The sequence below is a fragment of the Bos taurus genome, chromosome 4 (assembly GCF_002263795.3).
Source record: "Bos taurus isolate L1 Dominette 01449 registration number 42190680 breed Hereford chromosome 4, ARS-UCD2.0, whole genome shotgun sequence".
NCBI lineage: Eukaryota > Metazoa > Chordata > Mammalia > Artiodactyla > Bovidae > Bos > Bos taurus.
Genome location: NC_037331.1, coordinates 19,254,703 through 19,264,972, shown reverse-complemented (window position 1 = coordinate 19,264,972; position 10,270 = coordinate 19,254,703). Strand labels below are relative to the sequence as shown.

At 34.2% G+C, this 10,270-nt stretch overlaps 1 protein-coding gene across 5 annotated transcripts in view; it reads right to left on the bottom strand.

Annotated features, from left to right (window-relative positions):
- Positions 1 to 233: 233 nt before the first annotated feature.
- The window catches only part of PHF14 (PHD finger protein 14), a 199,081-nt gene continuing 189,044 nt past the window's right edge, over positions 234 to 10,270 (bottom strand). For 2 of the 5 annotated variants that reach the window (XM_003585942.6, XM_059885799.1), the window contains 2 exons: positions 951 to 1,002; positions 234 to 433 (listed from right to left, as the gene is read on the bottom strand). In XM_003585942.6, coding sequence (XP_003585990.1) covers positions 983 to 1,002 — 20 coding nt within the window. In that variant the 3' untranslated portion in view covers positions 234 to 433; positions 951 to 982. The remainder of the gene's footprint in view (positions 434 to 950; positions 1,003 to 10,270) is intronic. The other 3 variants (XM_005205230.5, XM_010804056.4, XR_009494172.1) reach the window with 2 other exon arrangements.

Here is a 10,270-nt window from a genome sequence, read left to right as displayed (position 1 = left end):
TTAAGGTTCCTGAAGAAGACAACACAGACTTGCAAGCAAAAAAAAAAAAAAACTTTCAGAGTTTGTTTTTTTTAGGTCATTCACATGTGATAACACTTGGATTACAGATAAGAGGAAATTCTGTCTCTATTCTCAAATTCAGTAGAGAATTAAAAAAATATATTTTAAAGGTCTTTTATACAAATGTTTAAATTGCTCTAAAAAAGCATACAAATTCCAAATGCAAAGTCCCATTTCATTTTCAATGACTTTATTGAGAACATTTTGCAAATTAGATTTTAGTTTAACATTTTACAATTAGAAATTTCATCTGCTACTACATAAGTTGCAAACTTCTCAAAACACTACAGAAAATCCTTTATTTCTTTGAATTTTTCTGTTCCACGCTGAGCTCCTGAGATATATTTTTTCTTTCAGCTTCATTTTCATCTTCCTGTGAAATAAATTTGGGAAAACATTAAAATACAAACCTTAGAGCATTTAATCACTTATACTTCATACACTTTAACTTTATTTCTCTCAAGAATTAACTATCATGATTCCAGTAATACTAGGGAAAAGGCTATAAACAAAATGGCACAATTATGTAACATTTAAATATTTACAGTGCATGCTGTTTTATACTACATGTGGCTAAATTTTTCTATGTATTTTTAAAAGCAATTTATTTTATCAATGACCTAAAAACTACTTTTGAAAACACTTGCCACTAAAAAAATATCCTTTTTAGGGGTCAATCAGATATTTTTACTTCACTATTTGATAAAAAAAATAGTAAATGTAACTTCTGAGACACTTTATGTACATTGGCATTTTTGTCTCATCCAGCAGACTTTCTTGACAGGTCTGCCAATTTCCCAATTACTTGGACCACCATATGTTATCTGAAAATCAGTCAGCTCTAAAATAGGAAACTCTAAAATGGGCATGTCAGGCAATAGAATGCTTACATCTTCTACAGTTTCGATTCTGAGTGGTGGCTTCATAATTCATAGCAGGGTCCTGTGGAACATGGTGAATAAATAAAGTGACATCATAATGTCTGCTTCCATAGGAATGAAATACATCTTATGTTCAATATTAAATGGTGACCTCCAAAGTATAAATGAATGAGAATCTGGAAAAATATGTCACCTTACATTTTATAATCCATCTCATCATCTATGTTCTTTCAATAACACCCAAGTACGAAGCAGTCTTGCTTTCCTAGTATTCCTGAAAGGCCTTTTGTTCTTATTAACTGAAGTAAAACGCAATGTCTAACTCTTCACAAGTTAAAGTATGAGTATCTTAATTTCTTAAGCATCTGTGGACAACAGTAATTATATCAGTATCACCAAACATATAACCCTGTATCTCTTTATCTTCTTATAAAACCAAATTCAATTAAATTAAATAATTACTGAGCTTTGGTTACTAAACTGACTTTATTAAGTAAATGCAAATCAAGATGTGTGTATATATATCTATGTTTTCCATGAAAGACCACATCCTTGCCCATAAATATTAAGGTGGAGAAAGCTTCCTTTATAGACACTGTCTCTAAACTTCAATAGCAACTGTCATTTAGCCTTTGTCAATACCAGAAAAGTAGAAAAGTTATCAATATTATCAGTCAGACTGAATAATTATAGATATGTTGGATACAGAGGATGGGGTTCTGAATATCAATTTAGGTGATGTAATTTTAATGTATTTTTCTACGTATAACAACCACTGAGTGTTTTTTTTTGTTTTTTCAAATTTTCTCTACTGAATAGAGATAGAATGTTGAATTGACTATTGAAAATCTGTTAATGAACAGGTAGTTTTTGGGTTTCCCTGGTGGCTGGCTTCCCAGTAGTAAAGAATCTGCCTGCAATGCAGGAGCTGCAGGAACTGCAGATTTGATCCCTGGTTGGGAAGATCCCCTGGAGGAGGGCATGGTAACCCACTCCAGTATTTTTGCCTGGAGAATCCCATCGATTGAAGAGCCTGGCAGGCTACAGTCCATAGGGTCACAAAGTCCAAACACGATTGAAGCAACTTAGCACACACGCACGCAGTTTCCACTTTAACTCAACACTTTAACTCAAACAGAGATTACATTTTAATTACAACCTAATAAAAACCAAATCCTATTCCATATTTTCCACTGTCTTCTTCAGGTGGAACACTGACAGAAAGTGTTACATCAGCAGGTAAAGGTGGCAAGATTTTATTAGGTAGGACTGAATGTGTCTATATGGTGCGCAAGGCAAGGTTTTATCTTTATCTTATATTCCTACCATCTAACAGGGCATATTTAGTATCTAGGTGGAGTTCCATAAACGTTTCCTGAACTATTTTAAATACTGGGATAAAGAATGAATAAGAGGTGTGTGCTTTGGAAAAGCAAAATATCCTTCCTTATCTAGTGGTTACACTTCTGAGTTTACTAAAACAGTACTGAAAACAGGAATGAGCAAAAACGTTAGAAGCAACATTAGACAAAATTGCTTTTACCAAATTCATAGTCTTTAAGTTTTGAAAAAAAAAATGGAGCTTTTATCATGTGAACGGTCTAGTAAGTCCTCACAGCAATATGACTTACTGGTTTAACAAGGTGGTTACCTAGTTTTCCCCTGAGAACTCGGAATTATCTATAATATTTACTTCCATAAATGGCAACCCACTCCAGTACTCTTGCCTGGAAAATCTCATGGATGGAGGAGCGTGGTAGGCTACAGTCCACGGGGTCGCAAAGAGTCCGACACGACTGAGTGACGTCACTTTCACTATATAATGTCAGTCTTTTTGTTGAATTTTTCTTAGGAATAAAGTATAGCTAATAAATGCATGTCTAATAGTACCTCCTGTTCAGCATAGGTACAAAAGTTTCTTATGATGAGAGTCTGTCTTAAAATATCTTGCCTTTCTATGCCTTTAAACTATTTATGTAAGTTAGCAAGATACAATCTCTTCTACCTTTGGATAAAAATAGCTGTAATCTGGATATAGATTCCATAAAGGATTATGGAAGTGTAGAGAAGGCATTTAGTCCCACTGATAAGAGTCCCACACAACATAATTGCTGTGGTATAGTATCACCAAAATAATAAAACTAACAGCAATAGATTTTAATCACTATAAATAAAACATCAGAATTAGATATAATAAAACTCCAGAAATGATTTTAGAAGTTGTCTTTTTTTTTTTCCAGAAGTGCTAACTTGTATTGCTAACGTTACATTGTCAATTTTTATAAGAACTTTATCAACAGTTCAAAATTAATAAAATCATTAAAATAGTTCAGGCAGCAAATCAAATATCATTCACAAATGACTGTGTAATGAATGAAACTACAAAGAAAGGAAGCTCTTTTACCGAAGTATTTCTTCGCTACCGGATTAATAAAGGCTGACAAAAATTTCTTCTGATAGATGGCAGGTTTTGTCACTCTTTTCTAAGATAAGACATCTGTTTGTTTCCCAGTGAAAGAAGACCCTTGCTACAAGGATCATTTTCTTAGTGACAGCCCTGACAAGTTTGACACTTGTTTCATGAAGTATTCTGAAGCAGCCAACAAGAAAATGTACCCTTTGGGGCTACTGGGAAGTAGACAGGTTTACCTCTTAATGTTTAAGCCTGTTAATTTATACTCCAGAAAACATGTGATTACAGCAACCTTGCAGATCTGCTGTTACATGCGGAATTTCAGGAATACACACACGTAACAGTAACACTCGTAATGCCAAATCATTACACGTGATTCCTTGACCTCCCTGCTCTTTGTACACTGACAGAACTGTTGGAGTGAGGAGAATGTTAATATCTAGGCATACAGGGACCGTGTAATTATGGACTCATGCTCCAGGTGGCAACATGAGACTAAGAGAGTCATTCAAACAGAAAATAAGTAAAAACGGTGCCATTTTTCATCTAAGCTAGATCCCATAAAACCCAAAAGAGTCTGTTTAAATATTACTCAGCTTGCAGCATCAATTTGGAAGAGGTAGCCTTCTATTTCCCTTTATTTACAAATTTGACTTTGTTCTCATAATAGTTGAAAGAATTAATGTCAATAAAACCTATCCATCCCGCTTTTCCTTTCTCTTGAGGTAACCAACTCCAAACAAAGAGCAATTATTTTAGCAACTGGACTTCTTAATGCTCAGGTAGTACCTAGATTCAAAATTACAGTCTATGAATAAAGATGACTCTGTATTTATGCTATAGACTGTCAAGTTTTAAATGATTTCTTTTAAAGGTTGGATTATTCAAAGGGACAAATTTTCCCCATTATTTCATCTTTAAAAATGACTTTATGAGTACCTTTAGAGTAGAGAAATCTGTCAAACATTACCTTAACCAAATAATTAGGGTTAACATTACCAGTAACACATATTAATACCAACCCTTTGGTAAGATGCTTTACAAAGGGCATGTTAATTCTGATTTGTGGTATCCTTCCCAGCAATACATGAACCTCAGTCTAATACAAAAAACATCAGATAAACACTCTATAAAAGAATTAAACAGTAGAAGATAATAACACTGTAGGAAGCTGGATAAAGGGCAAATGGGAATTATGTGTGCTATTTCTGCAACTTTTGAAAGTGAAAGTGAAGTCACTCAGACATGTCTGACTCTTTGCAACCCCGTGGACTGTAGCCTACCAGGCTCCTCCGTCCATGGGATTCTCCAGGCAAAAATACTGGAGTAGGTTGCCATTTTCTTCTCCAGGGGATCTTCCCGACCCAGGGATCGAACCCAGGTCTCCCTCATTGTGGGCAGACGCTTTACCCTCTAAGCCACCAGGGAAACTCCTAAGTTTTGGTAAGTCTAAAATTATTTAAAATAAAAAAAAGATTTAAAATACAAAATAGAAATGAATACTTGATGAAAGTTTTCTAAATTCAAAGTAAGGGTGATTTATGCACAAAGATTTTATGTAAAAGAAAATTCAAGGTTACTTTAGCCTCTACATTGAAAATATACAGCTAAAATAAATTGTTTATGCTTTCCATTTTTGCACTTAAAATTCCTTTCTTAAGTACCTCAACTGTTTATTATGATGCTATTAATTTTTTATTTTCTTGTCTGTGCTTCCAGGCATTTTTCTTACATTTCTACTCACAGTCAGAAAATATAAGCTTTATTTCCAGAAATAAGAAAGCATAATGGGAGATTGTTTTCAAAGAGAATGATGTCAGCTGTTTTCATTTTATAGCAGCAGACAAAGACATATGGTGGGAACTGTAAAATAAAGTGAGAAAGTACAACTAAGCACTAAAATATTTCTATTATCTTTTGATATTTTCTTTAGATTTTAAATATTCCTTTAATCAGAAGAGTTTCTATAATCAGATTCAAATTAATAGTTGAAATTATCTGTATGCTTTAACTATGATCCTTCCAAAACTTCCAGTAAAAAATATGAAGACACACTTAAGCTGTTAATTGTAGAGTAAGTATAGAAAAGCAATATATAATATACTCTACTCTGTGGTCAAAAATTACTCTTTTACTTATTTAAAACGTACCAGATGTAACTCTCAACAGCATTTAAGATTATGCTTTTAATACTGAAAATATGCTAGTGCTGCACAATGGGAAAAATTTATCTTAATAACTGAAAAAATTCTGATGATAATGAAAATGTTTTAGGCAAAAACGAGCATGCTGCATGCTTCAGACTAAAATTAATTAGAGTTTTTAATGTTTTACAATTCCACCATAATTCTTTAAATGGTGCATTTACTTCATGGCAATAAACACTTGGATCATTAAGTAAAGTACAAAATGTGTGTGATGTGCTACATTTAATAACCTTTGGCCCTTTTTTCTGTTCTTCTGGCATTCAGTTTTCCAATGCATTGAATAAGCAATTGAAGACCACAATTAAATTTCCTGACGAATATTTGAGATTCTTATTTCATTTATTACATTTCATTTATTACATTTAATACAAAAGGCAATTAGTCTACCATTTTACAACTGAATCCTAACTTTAGTGGGCCGTGATAAAGATACTGAAATGAACTTACAAGAAATGCTTAATTAAATTTACAGTAAAAAGCAAAAGAGGTTTTTTTCTTATGACAGAAGTTGCGTATTTAATTAGAAAGTCTATGGCTACACTGTAAAATTACAGTAACCTGGGAAGTTCTCAGTGAACCTAGTTCAAACATAAATGTTGCTAAATAAGATGGAGCTATTTTATAAATTTCTACCTTTTTCTCTACTTAGTGATTCAACAAAAGATAGTTAAATATTGTTTAATATTGTAATATTATCTAATATGGTAATATTACCTAATGTTACAAACTCATGGGCTTTATGTTAATAGCAAGTATAATACATACATAAAAGGACAATGAGTGCTCAGTCATGTCCGACTCTTTGCGACCCCATGGACTGTAGCTCTCCAGGCTCTGTCCATGGAATTTTCCAGGTAAGAATACTGGAGAGGTTTGCCATTTGCTACTCCAGGGGACCTTCCTGACCCAGGGATCGAACCTGTGTCTCCTGCATGGGCAGGTGAATTCTTTAACCCTGTGCCACCTGGGAAGCCCTAAAGGGATGGTAATAAATTTCTAATTTCATGTGTGAGTATATATGAATTTTATATCTCATTTATTTCATTTATTAACCATCATATCTCTCCATCTGTGATTCTGGAGATCTAGTTAAGTTTGCCCTTCTAAATCTTTAGTTGAGTAGGTTTGTCCTTCTAAATCTTTAGTTTCTCTTGTTACCTTTAACTTCCTTGTGGTGTTTTTTGATGGCATGGAAATGGGATAGTTAAAAATAAGGCTTTGGATTTCCCATGAATGATTTGAGATCGAGAGAATTCCTGTGACCTGGGAAGAAAGGCCCTAAGGACGGGTCAGCCATTTGGGGAGGGCATATTAAAAGGAGATGGAAAACAGTAAGTGCAAGATAAGAGTCTGGCAAAATCGAATTAAAAAAATGAAAATGAATGATGGATGGTAAGTGTGAGTTAGGGCAGACACTTAATGAGTATAAACCTAATTCTATAAGCTTATATCTTCCCATAAACATTAAAAAAAAAAGCACAACTTTGAATTTTTAGGTATTTAGCAGGTTGCTAACCTGCTGGGCCTAGAAATTTTAATCATATTCTTTTCTTCTCTGACAGATGAGTTCTTGTATAAGGCATATGTCTGATAACCCCTGCAGAACTTATAATCTTAAAGATAATAAATTTTCATTCTCTGGTAGGCTTCTAATATCTAGGAAATAAGCTTAAAAGTGTACACCAGAAATCAAATTCTATAATGGGGCAATATATTTTCAAATGAGAACAGCACAAATCCAATGTGTATGAATTAAAAGATTATGTTATATTAAGATATAACATTTTAAGAGGCTCTTCAGAAAGTATTTTTTGCATAAATTATCTATTATTCACTAAATGTAACATTACAAAAATCCTAAATGTGCTAATATTTAAAGATAATAAATATGAATTTTTACTTTTCCCACAGGTATTCAAGGAGAAGAGAGATTTCTAAATTTATGCTGTTTGATTTTTTTTCTGTCCTAAACATACACATACAAGATTAAATTTCATCAAGCAAAAATGAGGCAAAAATAATGTCTAAAAATGTTTGAAGTAAAAAAGCTCATCAGTAAAATAATAGTTGCACAGCTAAGAAATTTCTAGGTTGTATAAAAATCAGTGACTGACTCATTAAACTTTCCAGTCACACATGCACTGTTTTATGACTGGAAATTATTCAGCAATAAATGAGTTCCTTATACAAGCTGGAAAAAACTTATATGTAGCATATTTATATTTATTAATATAAGCAATAACCATTGATATTGGAATTGGCCATTGTGGAAGAAGTGACTTCTTCAGTAATATGTTTCAGCATTTTGTTTATCCTTTACAATATGATGAGAAGTTTAATGCAGGCATTTTACATATATAACATTAAAAGGATTTTGGTGGAGGAGATCAAGATGGCAGAGTAGAGGGATATGGAGCTCACCTGATGTGTATGTGTGAGAGAGAGAGAGTCACTCAGTTGTGTCTGACTCTTTGGGACCCCATGGACTGTAGCCCACCAGGATTGTGTCCATTGGGATTCTCCAGGCAAGAATACTGAAGTGGTTCACCATATCCTCCTCCAGGGGATCTTCCCAACCCATGGATTGAACCCAGGTCTCCTGCACTTCCTGATGGATTATTTACTGTCTGAGCCACCAGGGAAACCCTGACCTGCTCTAACAAATATATAAAAATATATTCTTTTAGTTTTCGCTTATCTGAGAAATTCTTTTTTTTTTAATTTACTTATTATTGTTGTATCCTCTCAACCCAAGGATTGAACATGGGTTCCCTCACAGCTCAGTTGGTAAAGAATTTGCCTGCAATGCAGGAAATCTGGCTTCAAGTCCTGGGTTGCGAAGATCCCCTGGAGAAGGAAATGGCAATCCACTCCAGTATTCTTGCCTGGAAAATCCCAGACAGAGAAGCCTGGCAGGCTACAGTCTATGGAGTCGCAAGAGTCAGACATGTCTTAGCAACTAAACCACCAACCACCACCACCTCCCATATTGCAGGCAGATTCTTTACCATTTGAGCTACCCTAGAGGTTAGTCAAGGCTATGGTTTTTCCAGTGGTCATGCATGGATGTGACAGTTGGACTGTGAAGAAAGCTGAGCGCTGAAGAATTGATGCTTTTGAACTGTGGTGTTGGAGAAGACTCTTGAGAGTCCCTTGGAGAGATCCAACCAGTCCATTCTAAAGGAGATCAGTCCTGGGTGTTCATGGGAAGGACTGATGCTAAAGCTGAAACTCCACTACTTTGGCCACCTCATGAGAAGAGTTGACTCATTGGAAAAGACTCTGATGCTGGGAGGGATTGGAGGCAGCAGGAGAAGGGGATGACAGAGGATGAGATGGCTGGATGGCATCACTGACTCGATGGACATGAGTCTGGGTGAACTCTGGGAGTTGGTGATGGACAGGGAGGCCTGGCGTGCTGCAATTCATGGGGTCGCAAAGAGTTGGACACGACTGAGCGGCTGAACTGAACTGAACTTAGAGGTTAGTTAGCTCTATGAATACTAAACCAATCCTAAAAGAAATATCTAAAGGTCTTCACTAAATGAAAAAGAAGGAAGTATCTACATTAAAGGCAAATAAATAAAAGGACTGAAGATTACTTAAATAAGTCAGTGCAAATATTAACAATAAAAAACAATGAAAAAATTCTGTGAAAGTAATTATAACTACAATGAGCAGCAAAAGGATAAAAATTAAGATGTAAAATAGGACATCATAAAATGTAGGGAGGGAAGTAAGAAAAATGTAGATCTTTTAGAATATTTGAGTTTATATGACTACCAGTTGAAAGCAAGTAGGTAAGCTATAGGTTAATATACTTGAAATCCAGGATAATCACAAATCAAAAACATGCAGGAACTTCACAAAAATCAAAAAGAAAGGAACTATAGCATAACAGAAAAGAAAACTATCAAACCACAAGAGAAACACAAAAAGAAGACAGGGATAAAGAAGGAATACAAAGGAATCAACTGGAAAACAAGATTTAAAATGGCAATAAATAATTATCAATAAATAATTTAAAGGTAAATGGACTAAATTCTCCAATCAAGACACAGAGTGGCAGACTAGATAGTAAAACAAAAACCCACAATATACTGCCTACAGGAGATTCTCTTTAGGGAAGAAAATGTATACATTGAAAGCAAGGGGATAGAAAAAGGTGTTTCATGCAAACGGAAATGACAAAGCAAAAGTAGCAATATTCATATCAGACAAAACAGACTTTAAAACAAAGGCCATAAAGAAAGATAAAGGAGACTACATAATGATAGAAAGATCAATTCAAGAAGAGGTGTATAAGCACCCATTATAGAAGTGTTTAAATACATACATAATAACAGACATAAAGGGACAAACTAATGGGAATTCAATAAGGCAATGGAGATCCTAAATGACACACTAGAACAGACTTAATTGAGATCTCTAGGATAATACATCTAAAAAGACCAGAATATATATTCTTTTCAAGTGCATATGGAACATTCTCTAGGATAAATATATCCTTTACATACTAGGACACAAAACAAACCTCCATAAATTAGGAGGATGGAAATTATTTCAAATATCTTTTGTAACTACGACATGAAACTAGAAATCAATAACAGAAAGAGAAACAAGGGGGAAAAATGATTACATGGAGACTAAACAAAATGTTACTAAAAAATCAGTGAGTCAATGATGAAATCAAAGAGGAAATAAAAAAT